Below are 13,813 nucleotides of genomic sequence, written 5' to 3' on the forward strand. Positions count from 1 at the left end.
GAGAGACATTGACAGGGAATATTCTTATTATAAGATATAAATTTTTTCTTGATTTCTAGTAGAATATTCATGTTACTGTTTATCTATTGTTATTTATCTATGTTCTCATGCGTTCGAATGCCCTTGACGAAGTTATAGGTTTCCCCCAACAATGTATCATGCATGCATATGTGGGGCCAGCGGAGCATCCATGCCGCCGAAAAAACTAGGGATTTTCTTTGTGAAACGAAAAAAAAACTAGTAAGGAACTACGAAATTTGGTCGTACTGCTTTTCAGCTGCATGTCCAAACCCGATGCCGGAAGGAGAAAAGGATCGGAAGAGAGAGCGCCCATATTTATGTTAAAAGAAAAAAGAGAGCGCCCATATTATCACATGACGAAACCAACAGAGCATCCATGTAATAATTGGTTTAGCATCGTCCTTTCCTCTGCCAATGTGCATTTGTTTTTTTTTCATTGTTGTTGAGCAAACAAAATGAGGCAGTTTCGGGTTTCTTGCCAGCTTTTTGGCTGGATCGATACCGATGATTGATGGGATCTTGAGATAAGTCTCCATCCACCGACAAAATGGCAAATGCCCCTCTTGTACCACAAAGATCCCCTAGCCCAGTAGCCTTTTCCCACTCGACGTCTCCACCAGTCATCCATAGTCAAGGTTGATGGAACCGATGTTCATTCTCCACTGCGGGCGAGGAAACCCCTACGCGAGCTTCCTCCAAGAAAGAGACTAGAGCGAGGGAGCTCACGTCTGCCGCCCCCGGCCGCCCAAGGGGGAGTCGCCGAGTCGGCGTCGTATGCTCAAACCTGGCCAGACCGCCAGGGCTCGGCGCCGTACGGCCTCCTTAGCAGCCGCCGATGCCAGCCAGGACCCGCGGCCGCCGGCGCTGGGGAAGGAAGAAGAGTTGAGCTGCGATAGATGGGCCGCACGCGTCGACTTCGGCGGGCTCTTCCGGGTGATCCATTTTTTTGCCGAGAAGACAGGCCGGTGCAATAAGATTCAACGTTGAAGGCCCAAAATAAGCGAGAGCCCACTTGACTCCTGAAAAGGGCCCATATCACTTCCTTTTTATTTATTTATTGGAGGAAGCTTCCATTTTTTGTTAATCATGAATCATATGCTCTCCTAAGCGTATAACACAGCGAATGACATTAAGCAGGTGCATGTTCTTTCCCAACCAATTAATGCTGAAATGAAATCATCGTATCTTTGAAATTGCCATCATGGTTGGGGTTCGGTACTAACTACACAAAGCAGCATTTGCTTCCAAATCTGATTATAATATTGTGCTTCCAATGATCTGTCCTACTACTAGCTAGGTGTGGAACCGGAGTTGACTTCGGACAAATTAAAAAAAAAGAAGAGGAATCCACACACACACACACACACACACACACACACACACACACACACAACAATCAGATTAGTCGTCTGAACACGACACAAGCAGCCAGAACCACTACTCGGCCTCGGTGCATTTTGTTAAAACTTCCAGGGAACAACACAACCAACCAGGTTCGAGCCCATCTTGTTCATCCCCTGGAACCACTTTCGATTAGGCAATGATCAGTTAGGCAGCCGCGACGGTAGGTGCGTAACGATAGAGAAATGGCGCTAGCTAGGAACAAAGCTCATCTATCGCACTGTCACCTGCACTATTATTAATCTCGCCCACCAGCTACAGAGCCTCGATCAAGCGGCGATTCAGATAATCTATCCCGTGACTGCATGTCGTGGACTGTTTCTGATTCTAACTTGTGTGCCCAATTTGATCCATCTGCTATGGCTTCCTACGCCTCTGCCGACAATTGGGCGGCAGAAGTCAGAGAGTACTTTGTGACGTGTTACGCTATCCGAACCGCAGATTTTCTAACGCGTGCGTTCTCAGCTTGCATTGGACGAGGGGTTTTACTGGCAGATTACTGATCGAGACGGCCGCTGCCGGCGGCCGACTGGCCGACTGGCCCCGGGATGAACTGTATTGTCCCCGGTTTACTCGTACTCGTCACCATCAGAGCAAACAGCAGCCTGGTTGATGCCCCGATGAAGCGATGAGGTCGGCCGCGCTGAGAGAGAGGCTCGCTCCAGGAGGGCAGGCGCCGCGCCCACCGCGTACGCCAGCACGTAGACCGGGCCGGGGGAGAGTCTCCGAACACGTTGGCGGCGGCTTGGCGAGCACATGTTCTGCGCACCGGCTGGGGGCTGGCAGAGGAGTTGACCAGAGCCGAGCCATGCGAGGCAAGGCAACCCCACCAGGACGCGCGCGTCCACACCGCAGCAGCTGCGCCGTCGCCGTCGCACGCCGCCCGCGGGCACGTATAAAAGCGTCTCCGAAACTTTGCCCCGCACCCGCGGGCTCGGGCGCGCACCGGCAGCAGCAGCCTCTCATCTCTTTCGCCGGTTGGCGCGGCGCGGTTTTTTATTACCTGACGCGACACGCGACTGCGCGGCCCGGCCCGGCCGGCCACCGGCTAGTACAGCGGCCTGCGCCTGCAGGTCAGGCCCTCAGGCAGCAGCGCGCTCGCGTACTCGCAGACTCGCAGTCGCTTCCTTGGATCACTCGCAAGCTGCCACTCACGCCTCCCTCCCTCCCACCTTCTACTAGAGTATTTCTTCGCTCGGGTCGGGTCGGCTCGCCCGAGGCTGCCGATCTCTCTCCGCGAAGGCATTGACTTTGCGCGGGCGCGTGGCGATGGACGCGGCGGGCATGGCAGCGGGCGCGCCCATACTGCCGCCGGACGCGTCCCCGCCGCCGGCCGCCGGGCAGGGCGCGGCGTTCCCGATCGCCATCGTCATCGCCATCGGGTTCATGGTCACCTCGCTCATCCTCATCAGCTACTACTTCCTCGTCGTCCGGTGCTGGCTCCGCGGCGGCAGCGGCGGCGGGGGGCCCAGGTCCGGCCTGCTCCACCGCGCGCGCCGCGAGGAGCTCCTGGACCGGGTGTCCGCGGTCTTCTTCACCGACCTGGAGGCCGCCGAGCACCCCGGCGGGCTCGACCCGGACGTCGTCTTCGCGCTCCCCGTCGTCAAGTACCGCCGGGCCCGGGCAGCGTCGGCGGCGCTCGAGTGCGCCGTGTGCCTCGCCGAGTTCGCGCCGGGCGAGCGGCTCAAGCAGCTGCCCAGCTGCTCCCACGCCTTCCACATCGATTGCATCGACACCTGGCTCCACCACAACGTCAGCTGCCCGCTCTGCCGCACCGTCGTCACGGGCGGCGTCGCGCTCCCACTCGCCCGCGACGACCACGACGCGTCCTGCCGCGAGCTGCAGCTCGGCGACGACGGCCGCATCGTCGGCGCCGCCGCCAGGACGACGGGGTACGGGAGCTCCTGCAGGTTCCCGACCAAAAGCGGCGCCGCGCAGGAGCCCATCACGCGCTCCTTCTCCATGGACTGCTTCGCCGGCGGCCTCGGCCGGAAGCCGCCGCAGAAGGAGCCTCCTGCTGGTAGCTCGGAGGCCGGGCCGAGCAGCGCCGCCGCCTCCGACCGCCCCGACAGCGGCACCGGCGAGACTAGCGGGCGGTTCCGTCGGCTGCTCTCGTCGTTCGGGCTCGGCCGGAGCTCGCGGAGCACGGTGCTGCCGATCCAACTGGACCCGTGACGGCGGCGACGGGTTCGTGCCCTCTCGTCGCTCGCTCCATTAACCAGTTTCTTTAGATGATTAATTGAGTCGTGTCGTGTGCATGCAGTGTACAGCATAGCAGAGACTTTGGGTTGGAATTTTTTTATCAGTAGTAGTCGCTTGTGTTCGTGGATGGCATTTCGTTCGGGTGATTGGTTCTTGCGATCGCGCATGTCCGCGCGTCCAGCGTGTCCTCGAGTTCGTACTTGATTTCGTGCTTGCTTGCTGGTGCACCGGATGACGTGTCAACGGATGCAACATTGCCATTACCATTTCGTCATCATTTCGTTCGTGATCGTTGACATTGTCCGATGCTTTTTTCTTTTGTCTCAAATCGATTAAACCGGGGATATATCGGAAATTAAACTTGAACATTTGTTCATGAGACTGCATGCCTAACCTTGTTAGGGCCTTAGGGGAGTAAGGGTTGCTGGGCATGAGTGACGGATCCAGGAATTGATAAGGGGGCTGGTTTTTTTCTCCCTCTCCATTCCTTCCCTTGTTCGCCCTCCTTCCTTCTCAAAAATGGTGGCGGCTTAAGAGGGAACTCCATTGTTTGTGGAGTCAGCCTCTCTAGACCCACTGTTGGATCCGCCCCTACCGGATCATGTTGAAATGGTATTTCACATGGGATCACTGTACTTACAAGATCCTACATAGAGTGGAGCGGAGACTTGCTTCTTCATTCTCCTTCACCTCCACCCCTTCTTGTTTTTTTCCCTCTCTTTTTCCTCATTTTCCTCTTTGCTTCCAGTGGAGCTGCTGGGTAGTATGAGGGGCTTGAGCACCCCCTACACCCTGTCACAAGATACGGATTTGGCGGGAGAGCTTATCAACATTGATGTGGAAAAAGATGAATGCCGTTCATTGACGATCTGAATGGCTAATGCAGGTCGACTGAAAGGCAGCCTGATTTTCATACGCTAGTACCATACCACCTTACTTTGTCGTGCATTGCAAAAAGATTTGCTTTCCTTTTGCGCACAAAAAAAAACTCTGATGTCATGCTGACCTAATAAGCACGATCATATCATGGCCTCCTCCCATCCTGTTGCCACTTAATTTGTCGTCCTTGACACAAACATCTCTCGCTTGGCTTTAGAGCTACGCGTGGACGGTGACGATGATAAGATCAAGCGGGGCCGGGCAGGGATCCTCCACACGCTCGCCTCATTGGCTGCAAGGCCCCCCGTGTCGACGTCGCGAGGTAGGTTATGCAACCCACACATCACCACTTCTGTTCATCAAAGGCAATTAACTAGTAATAACACCATGGAAGCAAAAGAAAAGCCATCATTTGATTGCAAAGATGTTGTAACTTGTAACCACCGTACGCCGTCATCATTTGGCAACACAAAATTGTTGGCGAGATAAACAAAACCATGTTTGGTTAACCAAAACACCTTTTCTAGCTAGCTTGACCAGCCAACAGTATACTATAGGAGCCATGAGGATGAGGTGAAAGATTTTATTTATTTTCCTCTTCCCCTTATCAGAGAGGAGATGGAATTATTTATGTGATTGTCTGTGACCCTGCCCGGACGGGAGGCTTCTTCATCCATACGCGAAGGCGAGAAGCCGACGAGTTGCCGGGGTTGACCATGGATGGCATGGCATGGCACCACAACGGCCAAGTTGCATCCGCTGACGCCCCCCGTCTGCACCGACGCGCGGCGTAAACAAACGCAGGCTGCAGACGCAGACAAGGGCAGGCAGAAACGGCCCGATCACGATCAATCCCGGCCGCCTAGTTGCGTGGTTCCATGTGGATCTCCACTTGATCAGCAGCGAGAGTCACGGGGGTTGACTTGCATCCAGGCGGCCGGGGGGCCTTGCTCCGCGGCGGCGAATCATACGCTCACATGGTTGACGGAATCTGCTGCCTTCTTCTAGTTCTGCTTCTGCAACGGACAAATCGGACGGAGGCAGTGCGTTCTGTGGATCGTTGACTCGCTGGAGGTGCCATTGGCGCTGTAAATTCCCATGCATGTTCAAACTGAAAGGAGGAACACCAAAGTTGACTCTAAGATGAAATGATTTGGAGTCGCCAAACTTTAGGATGCAATTTTCAGGTTTGCTGCATTTGTCCTGTTACCCGTATTTCCCCCAAATTTTTGGATGAAACTAGTACAAATTGGCTAGCCCATTCGGGCAGAACTGCGGTTTGCAGACTCGTAGCTCCGCCGGCAAAGGAACGCGTCTCCCTCCGGCCGACCGCCCGTGATTTGCTCGTTCCGGCGCGAACCATTTGACTCTGGGCACCGTCGCGGTCGCGGTCACGCCATTTCAACGAAGGAGACGCCGCCGCGGTGCACCGAGTTTGCCGACGGACCAAGTAGACGCGGCAAGTAGACGACGGACCAAGCTGCGGGTAGGGTAGGCGAGCTCAGGCGGGCGGTGGCGGTGATACACCAGGAAATCTATTCATCGCATATGCGATTTCCCGACGAGCCATCGCAGAAGACGCTGTTGCTGCCGCCGGCGAGCTAGGGGAGGAGGTGGAGCGACTGCCGGCGATCTGGAGGAGTGGGGAGGGGGAGAGGGTTGGGCGGAGAGGGGTGGTTGGTGGGCGGAGCGGCCGCTGGTGAGGTCGCCGGCGGCCGGGGTGGTGGAGGGCGGCGGCGGAGCTTTAGGTTCCGGGTTACCTGGGTTCGGGGGGGAGCTCCATGGCCGCCAGCGATAGAAGAGGAGGGGGCCGGGGCGGTGGAGGATGGGCGGCGGCGGTGGTTCGGCCGGCGGAGGGCGAGGCAGCGCGGGAGCGCCGCCGGCCGGGCGGGGTAGGACCCCTGGTGGGCGGCGGGCGGCGGCGGGGGCGAGAAGAAGTCGGCGGTGCGGTGGCGACGAGCTTGGTTAGGGTTGGCGGTGGTGGTGGGCGGCGGCGGAGGCGCCGGGGGCGGCGCCGGAGCCCGGGGAGGTGGGGGATGGCGGGGGAGCGGTGGCGGAAGCTTCTGCGATGTGTTCTTCCCCCTTCGCATATGCGGTAAAATAAACTCCCCCCGCGAAACACTGCTGCGCGGACCAAGGGAGAATTTAGAGGCATATCCGCTCAGCCCAGCCCAGTTCTGTTTATGCTTCTCAGCCCACAGGCGCGAACAGGCAGCCCCCCGCTTCTGTTGGGCCGCCGCTAAAGCTCACGTGGGCGTTATGCGTCTCGGGCCCTCGGCAGCTGAAGCCCACTTTGCAGCCATTTTTGTTGGCCAGCACGGCGGCGCCGTCCGACTAATCACCGTCGCGTTCATCCGCGACACCCCCCGCCGCTGCTGTTTTTTACATGCTCCTGCTCCCGGCTCTAGTCTACCACCAGGCCACCACCGACTGACTGACTGGTCACCAACTGCACCGTCAAATCGCCGGTGAAAGCGGCCAGCTTTGTCCTCCCGGAAGCCCCGGCGGCCCTGTTGCACTGTTGGGCTGTCCCGGCGATCCACGGCCGGCGCCGGACACAACCGCATGGACGGGTGGCCCGCGCCGCGCCGCAGCGCCCCGCCCCAATTTTTAACCGCCCCCCAGAGACGACCAAAACCAAAAGAGGCGCGGTGCCCGACCCAAACATGGGGGGGCCTCTAGAACGTAGGAGCCTTGCTAGTTTTGCCGCCGCTATACCCCGCCACCACCCGGCGGCAATGATTCTGGCCTCTCTCCCCCCGTGCCGTCTCCTCGGCGGCATGGGCCGGTACCAAGTAATCCACTGCTCATGTCCGATCGCTGACCAGGAACGTCGCCACGCTCGTACAGTACAGGTGTATTGTATCTGGCTTCTTCTGAACCTCAACAATTTACACGTCCTCCTCTTTCGTGTACGTGTACCGGGGGTGAGGAGGAGACGGTGCACGGTGCACGCGAAAAAGGCCGGGTCCCGGAGGAAAACTGCACGGGCGCCGAACCCCTGTCTGTACCTGTACGTCGTCAAGGGTAGGAGCAGTCGAGCAGGACGGTGCCACCGAACCTTCACCTTTTCTACAGGCCGGGCCGCCGGGGAGTTAAAGATAGTCGAGCACGGCGTGTACGGGGGTGTCAGGTGTGCGTGCCGGTGCTCTCGCGGTCGTGTGCTCCGCGAAGGAGGCACACGGCTTTCCCACGGCACCCAACTAACTGCCCCTGCACACAAGCGTCAATGCCTCGCCGCCGGCTTCGTCTAGTGGCGTCTTTATAGGTCACCTGCTCCTCCTCAATTCGATTGCCGTTCACATCTGGGGTCTGCAAAGAAAGTTCTTGTCACGAACACAAGACATAACCACCGCCGACCGGTTAAGCAGTGCATGTTAAAGCCTAAAAAAAAGGCAGAAAAAGCAGAGCCTGGAAGCTCTCATTCGCTGCCCATGGCGTCCCCCTTTTCCACCATATGAAACTCTCTGCCCCAGAAGCAGAAGCTCTCGGCATCAGCCGCACTGTTCACGCATAGCTCCGATCGCTTGGTATAATAGCGGCCATTTGTTCGTGGCCGGCGCTGCTGCGTCGCCGCTCCACGTCTCTCTCAGAAGCTTTGCTTTCGACCTGCCGCTCCCCGTACGCTTTCCTGCTCTCTCAACTGTTCCTGGCGAGCCTTGATACCTTGGCCCGGCGCGGGGCTAGCAAATGGATCCGCCACCGGCGCCGTTCGTCTCCAGCCCGTCGTCGTCCTTCCCCTCGGCGCCGACGCCGTCGCCGTCGTCGTCGTCCAGCGCGAGCGTCACCATGGCGATCATCACCGTCTTGGGCATCATGGCGGCGTTCGCGCTCCTCGCGAGCTACTACGCGTTCGTGACCAGGGCCAGCTGCTGCGCGCGCTCTGGTCGCGCCACCCGCCGTGGTACCGGCGCGCGCGGGGTGCCGGCGGCGGCGGACGGGAGGCGTCCGTCACTGGCGCCGCGGCGAGCGACGGCCGGCGGGGCCTCGGCCTCCCGCTCATCCGCATGCTCCCGGTCGTCAAGTTCACGGCGGCGGCATGCGGCGGTGACGCTGGCGGCGGCTGCAGCGTGGCGCCGAGGATATCCGTGTCGGAGTGCGCCGTGTGCCTGAGCGAGTTCGAGGAGCGGGAGCGCGTCCGGCTGCTGCCCAACTGCTCCCACGCCTTCCGCATCGACTGCATCGACACGTGGCTGCAGGGCAGCGCCCGGTGCCCCTTCTGCCGGAGCGACGTCACGCTGCCGGCCGCGCGGGTGCCGGCGCGCTGCGCCCCGGCGGCGGCGACGGTCCCCACCAGCCGCCGCGACACCGAGCTCGCCAGCGACAGCATTGTGATCGAGGTGAGAGGGGAGCACGAGAGATGGTTCAGCAGCCGCGGCGGCGGGGCGGACACTCCGCAGCTGAGAAAGGCCGTGTTTAGTCCACGCGCAAAAATTTTTGTGTTCAAATCTTGTTAATTTGAAGTACTAAATGAAGTGTATTTATAATTTTTTTTGTACATATGGGTTGTAAATCGCGAGACGAATCTAATGATGCTAATTAATTCATGATTAAATAATAATTAGTGGACGATTACTGTAGCATCAATATTGCAAATTATGGATTAAGTAGTCTCATTAGATTCGTCTCGTGATTTACAGCCCATCCATGCAAAAAGTTTTATAAATATACTTTATTTAGTACTCAATGCATGTGTCGAAACATTCGATGTGATTTTTTTTGTTTACGTGTTTATGGGGTGTGATTAAACAGAGGGAAAGTCGGAGAGCGTCGGCGACGAGGCCATCGGCACGAGGAAGGCGGGCGAGGAGTTGGCGGCGCTGCCCTTGCGGCGGTCCCTGTCCCTCGACTCCTGCTGCGACAAGCACCTCTACGTGTCCGTCCAGGAGTTCCTCGCCACGCAGAGGCAAGTGTGCGATCCATCCGTGCATTCATGACGATCCATGGATGCCACGCCATTTCTGCGCAGAATAGCCTGGCTGTCAGCAGATGACGGTTGCCATCAATTCTTTTTTTTTTCTAATTTACTCCCTCCTTCCCCGTTTATAAGGCATGGTGGAATATGACACGGTCTTCTAAACAACACTTTGACCATTTATTTATCATATATTATATCACTTTTGATTATAAACTTATAATCATTGTAAAATATATTTGATTATGAATCCAATCATATGAAATTTGCATTATAAAAATAAAAATTTAATAGTCAAATTATTGGTCAAAGATGACAAGATTTGAATCTTGATATACGTGTATGCCTTATAAACAGGGAAGGAGGGAGTAGGAGCTAGCACCTAGCAGTAACTGCAAATTAAAAATGTTTCACGCGTGGCCTTTTTGTGCCCGGCACGACATGCAACATCCTGCCGCTTCCCATGGTTGCGCTAGTCTCTTTCTTGCTTGTTCTCTAGTTCCCGAGGACAGATTGTTGCAGGTCTCTTTCTGATCGGCCAAGGTCGCTGTTTTGGTTGGCTGCAGGTGATCGAATCGAGCCCGTGCCCTTCAGCATCGCCCGTCTCCGTCGGACGCCGTCGACCGTGAGCCGGCCGGCCGGCAGCGCCTCATTCCAGGACGGCCACATGTACAGGGAGCGATTTGTTTTCCCCATCAGTGACCAATGCACGGCCAAGCAGTTAAATGGATTGGACATTTCGGGGTGAAAAGCAAGCGAGCGAGCGAGCGAGCTTGCAAGGCGCTGCCCTGGCTGGGGGCCGGGCCCGGGGGGCCACGCCTAGGACACGAGCGAGCGAGGGCTCGCCCCGGAGCCGTAGGCCAGCGCGGCGAGCATGCGAGTGTCGCGGCGCGCGCGGCCGCGGCCGCGGCCGCGGCACCTTTCCATCTGGACCGTACGGCCACGGCTAGACGGGCCGGCCGGGGCCTCCTCGTCTAGCTACGACGGAATGGACGGGGTAGCCAAGCGCCCAAGCCAATGCCATCCATCCATCCATCAGCGCGCGCTGGCGTCGTCGTCGCGCGGCCACCGGCCATGTGCGCGCCTCGCTTCGCGGGCACGCCGAACTGGACGTGCCCTGAAGCGAAGCCGCGCGCGGGCGCCTCCCGTGTTTTGCGACGATTCGTGCCCGCGTTGCGCCACGGCATGGCAGCTCGGCCGCCTGGTCCCGGCCGGCCTACCTGCCGGCCGGTCCCGGTGAATTCGACGGCGGCGGCATACGATACGACGGCGAAACTCATGTGACGCATGCGCACGCTCGTCGATCTCATCTCGACGCCGCATTTTCCCCTCATGTGACGCTTACTTTAACATGCTCAGTTCGTCACATTCCACCGCATCTTATCTTAGCAGAAAGTTTTTACAAGCTAAACAGGGGGGGTCCTCTCGCGGCGTGGGAAGATTTGGTTCGCTGGTCCGGCGCGCGCACGGCCAACCAATCATTTAGATCGGGGGGGGGGGGGGGGGGGGGGGTTAAGGCTATCTCCCACCATTCTTCCCATCCAACTCCCCCCAAACGTACTATTTACTATATTTTACTACCTCCCTCCAAAAAATTCCTCCCTCTATAACTCCTCTCCAACCATTCCCCCATATCTATTCCCTCTATATACTATCACTCATTAACTAACTATTAATTTATCATTTTTGAATTTTAAAAAAATCATACAGTATTTGTACTGTCATAATACACATTATCATCATGTTACGGGGCTCAAACGAGATTAATATCATGAAAAAACGGTGTGATTAGAGATATAGGAGGAGTTGAAACTCACTCTATATATAGAGGGAGTTTCAACTCCCCCCGTATATAGAGAGCTTTGGGGGGAACCATTGGATCGGATTTCCCCCCAAAGCTCCCCCTACGTGGGGTGGGGGGCCATATAGAGGGCACCCTTGGAGCAAGCCTAATGGAGGGTGGGATGTCAACGTTGGTGCGTGCATCGATCGATCACCAGCGATGTTCCCGGGGGACCAGGGGGCGGGGGGAACAAGAAGAAGAGCTAACCAACCCCAACCCGGAATGATTGTGCGAATCGGCAGGGTTTTCCACTGCGGTCTGGGCGCTCCGGCGCTGTGCTGCGTCCAAGGGTTTGGCAGGTTGGTGCTGGGCGGCAATGCGATTGCTGGCTTGCTGCTACAACTACAAGCCTAGGCTGCCTAGCCAAGTAGTTACTGCTGCTCTGGGACAGAGAGAAGTCTGGAGCGTCAGTCCTCATTTCCTTGGTATGGGAACAAGGCACTTTTGGAGTAACAACCGGCAGCACCTCTTTTGTGAAGAATCTTGTAGGCGAATTTAACCTACCAAGAACATTTCTCTTTTTTTTTCCCGCGAGGAACTTTTTTTTTTGAGTGCTTCCGCGAGGAACTACTAAGGACTCTTGTGTCCAAATCATTACTACTGTATGTACTGTAAATGTTTCTAGCACATTATCCGATTTGGATTCATGAGTAAGAATCCCAATTTATCTGAATAGTAATTAGCAACACGCTCAAGAAAGCCAGGCTCGGACGGATAGGCTGACATGCCAAGCATGACACGGTGAGAGTGAGACCGACCGTCACATGCAGAGCAATGGCATGCGCTGATACAGTTTTGTCCGCTGCGCCGCTCACAGGACCAGTAGATTTTCTGACAAGTCGGCAACGACGAGAGGAGCTTGGAGGTTGCCACCGGGGACATCTTCATCGCTGTCCTCCCTGTAGCAAAGGATTTCACTGGTATCTTAAGGTTGCCAAAAGATATTGTCGTGACAGTTCAACAGAGATGTTGTAACAGGTTTTGGAATGTTCTACCCAATTGAGATTACATATTGAATCTAAGTATCGTTATTCATTGTTCCAGTCGAAACTACCCAATATGAAGATGCCAAGGCAGAAATTCGGGGTTTTGAACAGCATCAAAAGATTGCGGATTGGGCTCAACTGAGGCAAAGGGGACCAGTGCGCTGTTTGGTTTCCAAACGCCAGCATATGGATGACATGGGGCAAATACATAACGACCTCACACTCCACTTAAGGGCCTGACAACAGCAACTGTATGTGACCATGGAAAGAGAACAACTAGCACTCTAGCAGTCAGCAGGGGTGTCAGAAACAATCGAACAGATCACTTACCCCACGGCCATAAAAGTAGGAGAATACCTCACGAGACTTTGTCCAACTCCAAGGTAGCAGAAACAGATTGTAGACATTTGTACATCCAAGAGAAGCCATTGCCACTCGTTATTAGTACTCCAGTAGCGGCAGCAAAGACATCAATGAACTTTAGGCCCCGTTTGGCATAGCTTCAGCTTCTTTTAAAACAATTTATGAAGTAGTTTTTTTGGTGAAGCAGCTTTCCAGGTGAAGTTAAAGCTGTTTTAAAAAACGTTTGGCAAAATAGCTTCTTTCTAGTGAAGCTGGATGAAGCCACGTTTTTTAGCTTCACCCCGCTAGTGGAAGCACATGAATGGCTTCACAAATTGCTTCAAGAAAGAAGCTGCTATAGTTTTACCTCTTTGGCATAGCTTCACAAGAAGCTATTTTTGAAGTTCTTCTTGAAGCTATGCCAAAGGGGCCTAGTTTTGCAATCACTGAACTTGCACAAAAACAAGCGCTGCAACGTTTTGCTTCTGAGTTGCTTTGTACCCAATTTCCTCCACTGGTTAGATATCCACATGTGGCATGCCCCTACTCGCACAAGCGAGGCAACACACATGTTTAGCTGGAATCACATCGAGCCTTCGCCATCCATCGCCAAATGTGTACATGGAAATCATATCCAAACTGGCAATCAATGCCAATTGATATATGGAAGATAGACCAGAAAATGCGTAGTTCTGCCCTCTCTGAGCGGAGGCAACTGTTGAGGCAACAAAATGATGGATGCAGTGAAAGAGCTGAGTAGCTTGCACCATCGTGGGAGTACTGGAAGATAGAGAACATGACCGATGCAGTGATCTCTGGGGATGTCTGATGTTACTGAACGGTCAACCAGAGCTGCAGCAGCAGGCGTCATAATAACTATCAGTGCAGCCATCTCTGTGTGTTTAGTTCGCGAAAAGTTTGTGAAAAAGTTGCTGTAGCGCGTTTCAGTTTTATTTGTCAACTATTGTCCAATCATAGAGTAATTAGTCTCAAAAGATTCGTCTCGTCATTTACAACCAAACTGTGCAATTAGTTATATTTTTTAACTACATTTAATACTCTATGCATGTATCGTAAGATTCAATGTGATGTACGTCAGTGAAAAATTTTGGAAACTTTTCGCGGAACTAAACTGTAACGCCCCGATATTTTGCTCGGGGTCACCAAAGCCAAATTGGCCACGACACCGCCAGAGCGCTGCACGCGCCGCGCGTCTCACGCTGC

General features: G+C 55.3%; 1 protein-coding gene and 1 pseudogene across 1 annotated transcript; both read left to right on the plus strand.

Annotated features, from left to right (window-relative positions):
- Nucleotides 1-2,363: 2,363 nt before the first annotated feature.
- On the plus strand, nt 2,364-5,623 carry LOC120647289 (probable E3 ubiquitin-protein ligase ATL45). Its single transcript, XM_039924022.1, has 2 exons — nt 2,364-3,609; nt 4,721-5,623. Exon 1 carries the CDS (start codon nt 2,692-2,694, stop codon nt 3,595-3,597), a length of 906 nt encoding a protein of 301 aa, XP_039779956.1. The 5' UTR covers nt 2,364-2,691; the 3' UTR covers nt 3,598-3,609; nt 4,721-5,623.
- Nucleotides 5,624-7,600: 1,977 nt separating this feature from the next.
- LOC120648900 lies at nt 7,601-9,509 on the plus strand (annotated as a pseudogene).
- The last annotated feature ends 4,304 nt before the right edge of the window (nt 9,510-13,813 follow it).

Source organism: Panicum virgatum, chromosome 9K, assembly GCF_016808335.1.
Source record: "Panicum virgatum strain AP13 chromosome 9K, P.virgatum_v5, whole genome shotgun sequence".
Lineage (NCBI taxonomy): Eukaryota > Viridiplantae > Streptophyta > Magnoliopsida > Poales > Poaceae > Panicum > Panicum virgatum.

Bases quoted from the DNA above. Each gene is read 5' to 3' on its own strand.
- LOC120647289 (XM_039924022.1), top strand. From the start codon at position 2,692: ATGGACGCGGCGGGCATGGCAGCGGGCGCGCCCATACTGCCGCCGGAC.